At 51.8% G+C, this 9,406-nt stretch overlaps 2 protein-coding genes across 4 annotated transcripts in view; one reads left to right on the forward strand and one right to left on the reverse strand.

Annotated features, from left to right (window-relative positions):
• The first annotated feature begins 1,036 nt into the window (after nucleotides 1-1,036).
• On the forward strand, nucleotides 1,037-5,937 carry HSP90AB1 (heat shock protein 90 alpha family class B member 1). The gene is given in 13 exon segments (XM_034647892.1): nucleotides 1,037-1,081; nucleotides 1,385-1,531; nucleotides 1,824-2,030; nucleotides 2,145-2,304; nucleotides 2,456-2,589; nucleotides 2,705-3,013; nucleotides 3,436-3,601; nucleotides 4,004-4,148; nucleotides 4,150-4,192; nucleotides 4,303-4,450; nucleotides 4,566-4,834; nucleotides 5,120-5,453; nucleotides 5,567-5,937. Coding segments are annotated over 13 exon segments (2,202 nt in total). The 5' UTR covers nucleotides 1,037-1,051; the 3' UTR covers nucleotides 5,677-5,937.
• Nucleotides 5,938-6,182: 245 nt separating this feature from the next.
• The window catches only part of SLC35B2 (solute carrier family 35 member B2), a 3,504-nt gene continuing 280 nt past the window's right edge, over nucleotides 6,183-9,406 (reverse strand). The window contains exons 1-4 of one of the 3 annotated variants that reach the window (XM_019794367.2): nucleotides 9,235-9,396; nucleotides 8,749-8,942; nucleotides 8,422-8,576; nucleotides 6,183-7,730 (exon numbers count right to left, since the gene is read on the reverse strand). In XM_019794367.2, the coding sequence (XP_019649926.1) occupies nucleotides 6,792-7,730; nucleotides 8,422-8,576; nucleotides 8,749-8,806 (1,152 nt within the window). In that variant the 5' untranslated portion in view covers nucleotides 8,807-8,942; nucleotides 9,235-9,396 and the 3' untranslated portion in view covers nucleotides 6,183-6,791. Of the gene's footprint in view, nucleotides 7,731-8,421; nucleotides 8,577-8,748; nucleotides 9,136-9,234; nucleotides 9,397-9,406 lie in introns of those variants that run through there. The other 2 variants (XM_011218719.3, XM_034647893.1) reach the window with 2 other exon arrangements.

Consider the following 9,406-nt stretch of genomic DNA (forward strand, 5'->3'; position numbering starts at 1 on the left):
TGTCCTTATCAAAGCTTAGATTTTGTTGTGGCGGAGCGGCCCCTGGAATAGGACGACTCCAAATTTGTTTTGGGGGCGGGCGGGAGGGGGTTCGCGAGTTGGGCTTGTTTTTAAATCCGTGCGTGGGGGGGGCTTCCCCCGGGCGGCGACTACCCGTGGGGGAGATGGGCCGCGGAGTGGGCTTGGGGTAGTGGGCAGCTGCACGTGGTGTCCGCGCCGGTCCGGGACGCTGCCATGTTTGCCTTTCCACTTCCGGACGCGGCTACGGGGCGCCGGAGAGTCCCCAAGGGTTGTGGGTGTGCGCGCTGGACGTGACTCAGCACAGCCTGGTGTTGACCTGGCTTTGGCATCTGCTCTGTGGGAAGCGTTTTTCAAGTGTTTTCGGTTCTTTTCTGTGAGGTTTTTTGGCGAGGAACGTGTACGGCCGGCTCTGGCCCATGGTGCTTTCTCCCTTCTTCCAGATCTTTCCTGCAGGGTCGGTGTGGGGGAGGGAAGAAGAGGGGGCAGGCTCTGGAAGATTCATGGGCCCTTTCCTCCCCCGCCCCTCCCAGAGAGCTGAGATTGTTCTGGAAGCTTCTGGAACCCGGCGCCCCGCCCTGGTGCCCGGATGCTGGGGCGAAGGGAGGCTGCGCGGTGGCGCCCCCTTCTCGCGTGGCCCTGGCCGATGCATGTCCGGCAGTGACGAGGGTCTGCCCAGCGGACTACGGCCACCATCTTAGTTGTGTTTGGTTTGGTTCTATATTGTAGTCACGTGTGTTCAGGGGGTCACGGTGGAGCTTTTGCTTTTATCGGCTCTTTGTCTTCGTAGCATCTTGGGCGGGTATCCACCGGTCTCAGGGGTAATCCTCTCCTGTGCCCTGAGGCAGCAATCCCACATGTGCTTGTGGGAGATACTCAGTGGGAGAGCCAGTTCCCAATTATTCCTCTTTTAACATGAAATCAATCATTTTGGGCTACTGTTTTTCCTACCAAAAAAGGTAACAGAACTGCAGTCAGTGGTGTTTCTCCTTCAAATGCCTGGAGCCCTTTTTGTGTTGGAGCCACGATCTGCATGTCCAACAAGCTACCCAGTGACGATGAGGTTGTTGGGTCCCATGGACCATTTAAAGTATTTAGACTCCAAAATATCTTTCCGAAACATTTGACATTGTATATTGTGTTGAAGAAGCTTTATGAATTTTTCTTTCTAAATTGGGTTCTTCCTAAGGGTATAGGCTGGTGTCTTTGAAGAAACGTTTTACAGTCTTTCAGGAATATGTTTAGTACCCAGCTCAAAGCAGTTTGAAGTAAATCTCTTTGAGTCTTCATTGAGACTGGGATGAACTTGAGTGTTAAATATGGGGCCATGGTGTTCTTTTGTAATTCTTGACTGTTCTTATTTTAGATGCCCGAGGAAGTGCACCATGGAGAGGAGGAGGTGGAGACTTTCGCCTTCCAGGCAGAAATTGCCCAACTCATGTCCCTCATCATCAATACCTTCTATTCTAACAAGGAAATTTTCCTTCGGGAGTTGATCAGTAATGCTTCTGATGTGAGTGCTTTGGGAACCTTGTGGTATTTGTTTTCAGCATTCAGGAGAAGGGAGAAGGATGGTTTGGCATTTTGTGGGGCTGCTGTTGGAGGGGATAAAACTGCTACCGTTCTTAGAAGAGTTTGCTTTACTCTACGGGGATAGTTGGAATATTGTAATTCTAACTGTGGTTCTTAAACCTCAGGTTGGGGTGGTAATCACAACTAAGGCTACTTGGACGTGAAAAAGTTTTCTTTTGGATCAAGATGAGCTTTGGGAAGCAGAAATGTAAAATTGATACTTGTATTTTTAGGCCTTGGACAAGATCCGCTATGAGAGCCTGACAGACCCCTCCAAGTTGGACAGCGGTAAAGAGCTGAAAATTGACATCATCCCCAACCCCCAGGAACGCACCCTGACTCTAGTGGACACAGGCATTGGTATGACCAAAGCGGATCTCGTAAATAACTTGGGAACTATTGCTAAGTCTGGGACTAAGGCATTCATGGAGGCTCTTCAGGTATGTGGTGTTTTAGCTAGACACGCACTGTTCGTTTTTGTGGATATTCTTTGGTTTGGTGTGGTGTTTTGTGTTTTTTTAAACTAGCGTTTGACTTTAAAAACTTTCTGGCAGGCTGGTGCAGACATTTCCATGATTGGACAATTTGGCGTTGGCTTTTATTCTGCCTACCTGGTAGCAGAAAAGGTCGTTGTTATCACAAAGCACAATGATGATGAGCAGTATGCCTGGGAGTCTTCTGCCGGGGGCTCCTTCACTGTACGTGCAGACCATGGTAAGTTGACTTTCTGGTTAAGTTGTCTGGCCTAGAATTCTGGGGAAATCTGTAATAGAGATCGTAAGCGTGTTCTCTGTAAAGTAGTTTTTTCGTTACAGTTCTGTATTTAATTTTCTGTCCTTACTGTATCGTGATTGACTTTTCCTAGGCGAGCCCATTGGCCGGGGTACTAAAGTGATCCTCCATCTTAAAGAAGACCAGACAGAATATTTAGAGGAGAGACGTGTCAAAGAAGTGGTGAAGAAGCACTCGCAGTTCATAGGTTATCCCATCACCCTTTATGTGAGTGTGGGCTGGCGATCCTCACACATACGTTGTCTGCTGCTTGGGACAAGGGGATGGTCCCTGGTGTTTTGGTGTTCTGTGTTCTGCAACGACGGGTGTTTTGTACTTGCAGTTGGAGAAGGAGCGAGAGAAAGAAATCAGTGATGATGAAGCAGAGGAGGAGAAAGGGGAGAAAGAGGAAGAAGATCAAGACGACGAGGAGAAGCCCAAGATTGAAGATGTGGGCTCCGATGAGGAGGATGATAGCGGGAAGGACAAAAAAAAGAAAACAAAGAAGATTAAGGAGAAATACATTGATCAGGAAGAACTGAACAAGACCAAGCCCATTTGGACCAGAAACCCTGATGACATTACCCAGGAGGAATACGGAGAGTTTTACAAGAGCCTTACTAATGACTGGGAAGACCACTTGGCGGTCAAGGTGAGAAGCCTTCCATGTCGACTCAATAGGAGGAGCAGGCAGAAGGATGCTGCTGGTGGTGGACAGGTGGAACTTGCCCGCCTGGCCGGTAGGTGGGAACTGAATGCCATGGAGCCGTGTCCATTCACCTACTGATGTCCACAGTGAAGAAAGGACATCCTTCCCAGTGACCTCACTTTGTCTGCATGGCAGGTTCTTGATGGTATTGTTTTCTCTTTGATCAAAGGGTTTAAACATAGCTGTCCCATTGTAGCTTAATTCAGGGTGTGAGAGCTTAATTTGCTCAACAGCTGTCCTATGGCATCTCTTTATCCTTGGTTCTTGGGGAAGATCTTTGTTCTAAACTGTTTATTGAAGTGATGTTGGGAATAAACACTTCTGTCTTGAAGTATACTATTGGTTTGTCTTGGATTTTTTTTCAGCACTTCTCTGTAGAAGGTCAGTTGGAATTCAGGGCACTGCTATTCATTCCCCGTCGGGCTCCTTTTGACCTCTTTGAGAACAAGAAGAAAAAGAACAACATCAAACTCTACGTTCGCCGTGTGTTCATCATGGACAGCTGTGATGAATTGATACCAGAGTATCTCAGTGAGTGTTGTCCTGGTCTCATGTAGTTGGGTACAGTCCGGTGAAGCCCCCTCAGCATTCTCAAGAAAGTGAGGTCTTGGGTTTTTTTGGTTTTGGGTTTTTTTTTTTTTTTTGGAAATGAAGTCTTCATTGTAGATAACATGGCAAATGAAGGTTTGGTGAGAAAATGGGTCCTATTGAATTTAGATAGTCTTATTTTTATTTATTTATATTTTTTAAAATATTTTATGTATTTGAGAGAGCACATGAACACAAATGGAGAGCAGTAGGCTCCCCACTGAGCAAGGAGCCCAATGTAGGACCCTGGGATCATGACCTGAGCTGAAGGCAGATGCATAACTAACAGCCACCCAGGTGTCCCTGCCCTATTTTTAACTCTACTTTCTCCCTGCTTGATTGCAGACTTCATCCGTGGTGTGGTTGACTCCGAGGACCTGCCCCTGAACATCTCCCGAGAAATGCTCCAGCAGAGCAAAATCTTGAAAGTCATTCGCAAAAATATCGTGAAGAAGTGCCTTGAGCTCTTCTCTGAACTGGCAGAAGACAAGGAACTATAAGAAATTCTATGAGGCGTTCTCTAAAAACCTTAAGGTAGAGACGCAAAACAGTTACTTTAAAATTATGGCGGACGGTTATTTTTCATTCACATAGAGGGTAACAGATTATTTACAGGTAAAATTGTTTTTTTCCCACCCTTGAAGCTTGGAATCCATGAGGACTCCACCAACCGGCGCTGCCTCTCCGAGCTGCTGCGCTACCACACGTCCCAGTCTGGGGATGAGATGACGTCTCTTTCAGAGTATGTGTCCCGCATGAAGGAGACCCAGAAGTCCATCTATTACATCACTGGTGCGTTGGAGCCTGGGTCTGATCAAAGCTTCTCGGGTGTGAGGACGGTGGGGAGGGCATTTGGGAATCCCTGGGAACTGACGTCGTGACCCGAGTCACTTCAATAACTCTACAGGCGAGAGCAAAGAGCAGGTTGCCAACTCTGCGTTTGTGGAGCGAGTGCGGAAGCGGGGCTTCGAGGTCGTGTATATGACGGAGCCCATCGACGAGTACTGCGTGCAGCAGCTCAAGGAATTTGATGGGAAGAGTCTGGTCTCGGTTACCAAGGAGGGCCTAGAGCTACCTGAGGATGAGGAGGAGAAGAAGAAAATGGAGGAGAGCAAGGCCAAGTTTGAGAACCTCTGCAAACTCATGAAAGAAATCTTGGATAAGAAAGTTGAGAAGGTAAACAATTCTGGGACCTAGGATGTATTTTGTGAGCAAGTGCTTTTAGGGCTGCTTCCCTCCTAACCTCGGGGTGCTGCGCAATGAGTAGTCGTAAGTAGCCTCGTTGGTTTAGAGCTTGTCTAAACCAGGCAGGTTTAATTTAAGGTTGGTGTATCTAATATTGGACAAAGGTTCTGGCTTTGCTTGAGTTTCTTCAGAGAATAGAACTTAACATACGGTCATTTTAGCCTGGAAATGGTAATCTGATTTCCTATCAACGTATGTTTTTGTGGCTGTCCACAGGTGACAATCTCCAACAGGTTAGTGTCTTCACCCTGCTGCATTGTGACTAGCACCTACGGCTGGACGGCCAACATGGAGCGGATCATGAAAGCCCAGGCCCTTCGGGACAACTCTACGATGGGCTATATGATGGCCAAGAAGCACCTGGAGATCAATCCTGACCACCCCATCGTGGAGACACTGAGGCAGAAGGCGGAGGCGGACAAGAACGACAAGGCTGTCAAGGACCTGGTGGTGCTGCTCTTTGAAACGGCTCTGCTCTCTTCTGGCTTCTCACTCGAGGATCCCCAGACTCACTCCAACCGCATCTACCGCATGATCAAGCTAGGCCTGGGTGAGTATCTTTGTTACCAGAGGGCAGGGCAAGGAACTGGGGAGCTGGTCTCACAGGGACAAATTTTGACTTAGTTGGATCAAAGTTCATGTGCCATTTTTTTCTACTTCCAGGCATTGATGAAGATGAAGTGACAGCAGAGGAACCCAGTGCTGCTGTTCCTGATGAGATCCCCCCCCTTGAGGGTGATGAGGATGCCTCTCGCATGGAAGAAGTAGATTAGTTCTACCCGCGGACCTCATGCCCGCTGTATAGTGTCCCCCTGGCTCCCCAGCAGCCCTGAGTGGCCCTGGTTCACCTGGTTCCTTCTGCTGATGTCTAGTGATTTTTTTTTTCCCCTCCTGTCTTTGGTTTGAGGCAGGAAAGAAGGCCCTCAAGCCCTATCCCTTCCGATATTTGACAAGGGGTTTGGATGTGTATTGTGGTTTTGTTTATTTTGTTGAGATTAAAGTATGCAAATAAAGATACCGTTTTATACAGTTATGCTCTCCCTTGTAAAGTGGATGTGATGTTGCCTTCTGTGTTTCCTTGTCTCTATCCCAAGTTGTACCTGCTGTCATTCTGCAGATAGGTATTTCTGGTACATTGAAAGCTAAGGTCACCTGTAGCCACTTAGCACTTCTGAAGTCCCCCAACATTGACTCTAAAAGGTAGCTTCAAACTAGCACGTATAATATCCTTTTGGTCCCCTTCCTAAAGCATACACTCGAGTGAGCCAAAACACAGGACTTAAGCCCATTGCAATTTAATTTAATAAAATAAAATTATAAGAGCAAAATTACATTTCCAAAGTACCAAAACCTGCAGCTGCCTCTTGGAGCAGAGCCTAGGGATCCAGGAGCGGAGAAGGTGGTGTCACTGGGCAGGGCTCTCCCATCCCCCTCCAGCACAGCACCATCTTTCATGGACTCCTGGGAAAGCAGCACTTGGAGCCTACAACACTTGTGCTTTTCTCGCCAGAGTAAGAACTGTAGGTCTCTGGGAGGGCGTCCGCAAGGGTGGGCTACTCAGGGTAGGGGACAAGCACAGGGTGAGATGTTGGTGGAGCCCACAGGGCAAGACGTCCAGAAACTGGAGGGGGTGGGGGCTTCGGAAGGTGCTTCTGCCTTCTCGGCTCCCCTCCACACTGAGGCCAGTCCTCAGAAGAATCCCTACTAGAGAACGGGTGACTTAAGGCAAAGGGGAAGGCTGCCTCTTGGACTCAACTCCAACTTGGGGAGCTGGTTGGTGATACTGAGGAAAAAACCTGCATTCTTCCCCTGAGCCAGCCGCCTCAGAAGTTAAGTAGGAGAGGGAAATTGGCGTGGTGAGGGTCTTCCACTCCACCCCTCAGGCCCCTCAGACTTTCTGCACCGGAGACTCGACAGGCACAGCCTTCTTGCCCCGTTGCTTTAGGCGGCCCCGGGCATAGACTCTGAGCAGGAGGGCAGCAAAGACCACAGCCACCCCCAGACCCCCCACCACAGTGACAGCGTGGCCATAAAGAAGGCAGGAGAGGAGGATGGCGAAGGCCTGGCGGAGGGTCATGATGATGGTGAAGATGGCGGCCCCAAACTGCCCGATGGTGTAGAAAATGAAAAGCTGGCCGCACGCGGAGCAGACCGACAGCAGCAGGGCATGTGCAGCAAATTCACTGTGTCGCCCCATGAAGCGGGTTCCCTCCAGGAGGGCCCCCTGCTCCAGCAGGGAGCCCACCGTGAAGAGGCAGGAGAAGAAGTTGACCCCGAACATCATCTGCACCGAAGACATCTTATAGGCAAACAGGGCATCCTGCCAGTTAGAGGTGAAGCTGTCGAAGGCGATGTAGCCTGCCAGCAGGATGAGGCCTGACAGCGTGGTGGCCGGGGAGCTGCGAGGCTCCGGTCCGCTGGACAGCAGAAACATGCTGACCCCGATGGAGATGAGGCCGGCTGTCAGGTATTCCCAGTGTTCATAGCTGCGCCGAGACACCAACTTGCCCATCAGCATGACCGGGATCACCTTGGAGGCCTTGGCCAGCACCTGGGTGGGGAAGCTGACGAACTTGAGAGCTTCGTACTGACACCAGCTGCTAAGCACATTGGACAGGCTGGCAAAGGAGTAGCGGTACATGGGGGCCCCGTGGCGGGGCTGCTTGCAGAGGGTGCAGTAGATGCCGGCGACGACCAGCGCCAGCACGCGGTTCATTAGCACCAGGAACTGGGAGTCCGTGAAGCGCTCGCCCGGGGATGTGGCGGTAGCCCCATAGCTGCGGGTCATCACTCTCTCCTGCAGCACTCCCCAAGTCAGATAGGACACCTGGGCGAGGGAGGACGAGGACGGGGGAGAAGAGATGCAAGAGAAGGGAAAGGGGTAAAAAAGCATCCGGACAACTTCCCTCTCCTCAGATATCAAAATGATTCAAAGGACAGCAGACGTATTTTGGTCCCTCCATAGTAACTAGAAGTTTCGTCTCCCTTCCCAAGCCTGCATTCACCTTGGAGAGAATCAAGTGTGTGTGAAAACCCTGTGCGTCCCACACAAGGGGCTGTTAAAGCCGACTCCATCCCAGGTATCTTCCTATATTTTCTCAGTCAATTCAGGGAGTTAAAAGATGGGACACCTGTTAGTTCAGCATGTGGACAGTTAGCAGTGCGCACGCCCAAGTGCCGAGAGCTCAGCATCTTAGCTCCTTCTCACAAGGCTGAACGGCTTCCCCAAACTTCGATCAGTGGGTTAACACTACATGAGACACATCATCGCAAGGCGGAAGTGTAGGAGCAGCACAAAAGACATCACAGAAAAGAGGGTAAGAGGAAAGAAGGAAGGAAAAGACAGCATGTCCTCCAACCACTTCTAAGATGATGGTTCAGTGTGCCCCTGGGAGGAGGGGCCACATAACACACTAGCCAGGGGACTGTTGGGACTGGTAGGGTGAAAACTTCGGTTCCGCGCAGTCCCTGTGCACCGGGACCCCACCCAGGAAGAGAAGCAGCGCCCGCCTACCTACCTGCAGCCCCGCACCACAGAAGAGCAGCTTCAGGGCCTGCCAAGTGGGAGTGGTCTCTGCCGGCTCCGACCGTGAAGCCAGAGGAACCTCGTCAGAGGCCTTGGGCTCGTTGCCAAACACACAAGTTTTCACCAGGGGGAAGCAGAGACCCCTGCCTAAAAAAAGGCACACAAGGTCCAGACCTCATCTTCCCCAGAGCAGCCAGCTATCCCGCTGTCAGGCCTGCAGGTCCCCCTCCCTCCCTTTCCAAGCCACACCCCTATTTGGACGGCTAGTCAGCAGTCATAAAACGGACCTAGCACACCAACCCACCCTTAGCGCACACACCTGTCTCCAGGTAGTTCTTCCGCCTGAAGTACTGCACCATCAGGTAGCCGGGAACCATAAAGCTGGCGTAGCCAGCAGCATTCACCAAAAAACGGAAGAACCAAAGCTGCGTCCATGACTCTGGAGGGGCTTCGGGGGTCTCCCCACCTGCGCCCAGGGAGGGGAGCGCAGCCAGCACCACCACTGCCCACCACCTGCGGGGGCAGCGGACGTAAAGGTTAGGGTGCAGTTCCTCATCCACTCGGCCCTCCAGAGGGGACTACACTGGAGAAGGGCCCGGAGTCTCCCCGCCCCCCTCAGCTGCAGCCCAGCCCGGACAAAGAGCCTCTCTCTCTCCTGGGGCGGGGGGGACGGGAGGCGGCGCGGGCCAAGCAGGGCTCCCTCCCTCCCCGGGGGCGGACCCGCCCCTCTGACCACACAGGTTCCCTCTGTTCCCTCCAGCGCTCGCCTGCCGCTCGGGCCACAGGCGGCGCCCCCTCCTCCTACCCCGCCTTCCAGGATCCGGGAGCGCCAGGGTTCCCAACTCCTCCGCCCGACACTCCCGGACCCTCGCCAGGAGCACGAGTCCGCACCGCGCCTCCCTCCCTGCCGGCTCCAGGCCCCGCAGGCCGGCCGCCGGGCAGCTGGGACCCCACCCGGCCCCTCTGTGCCCTGCAGC

This window comes from Ailuropoda melanoleuca, chromosome 19, assembly GCF_002007445.2.
Source record: "Ailuropoda melanoleuca isolate Jingjing chromosome 19, ASM200744v2, whole genome shotgun sequence".
NCBI classification, from domain to species: Eukaryota; Metazoa; Chordata; class Mammalia; order Carnivora; family Ursidae; genus Ailuropoda; species Ailuropoda melanoleuca.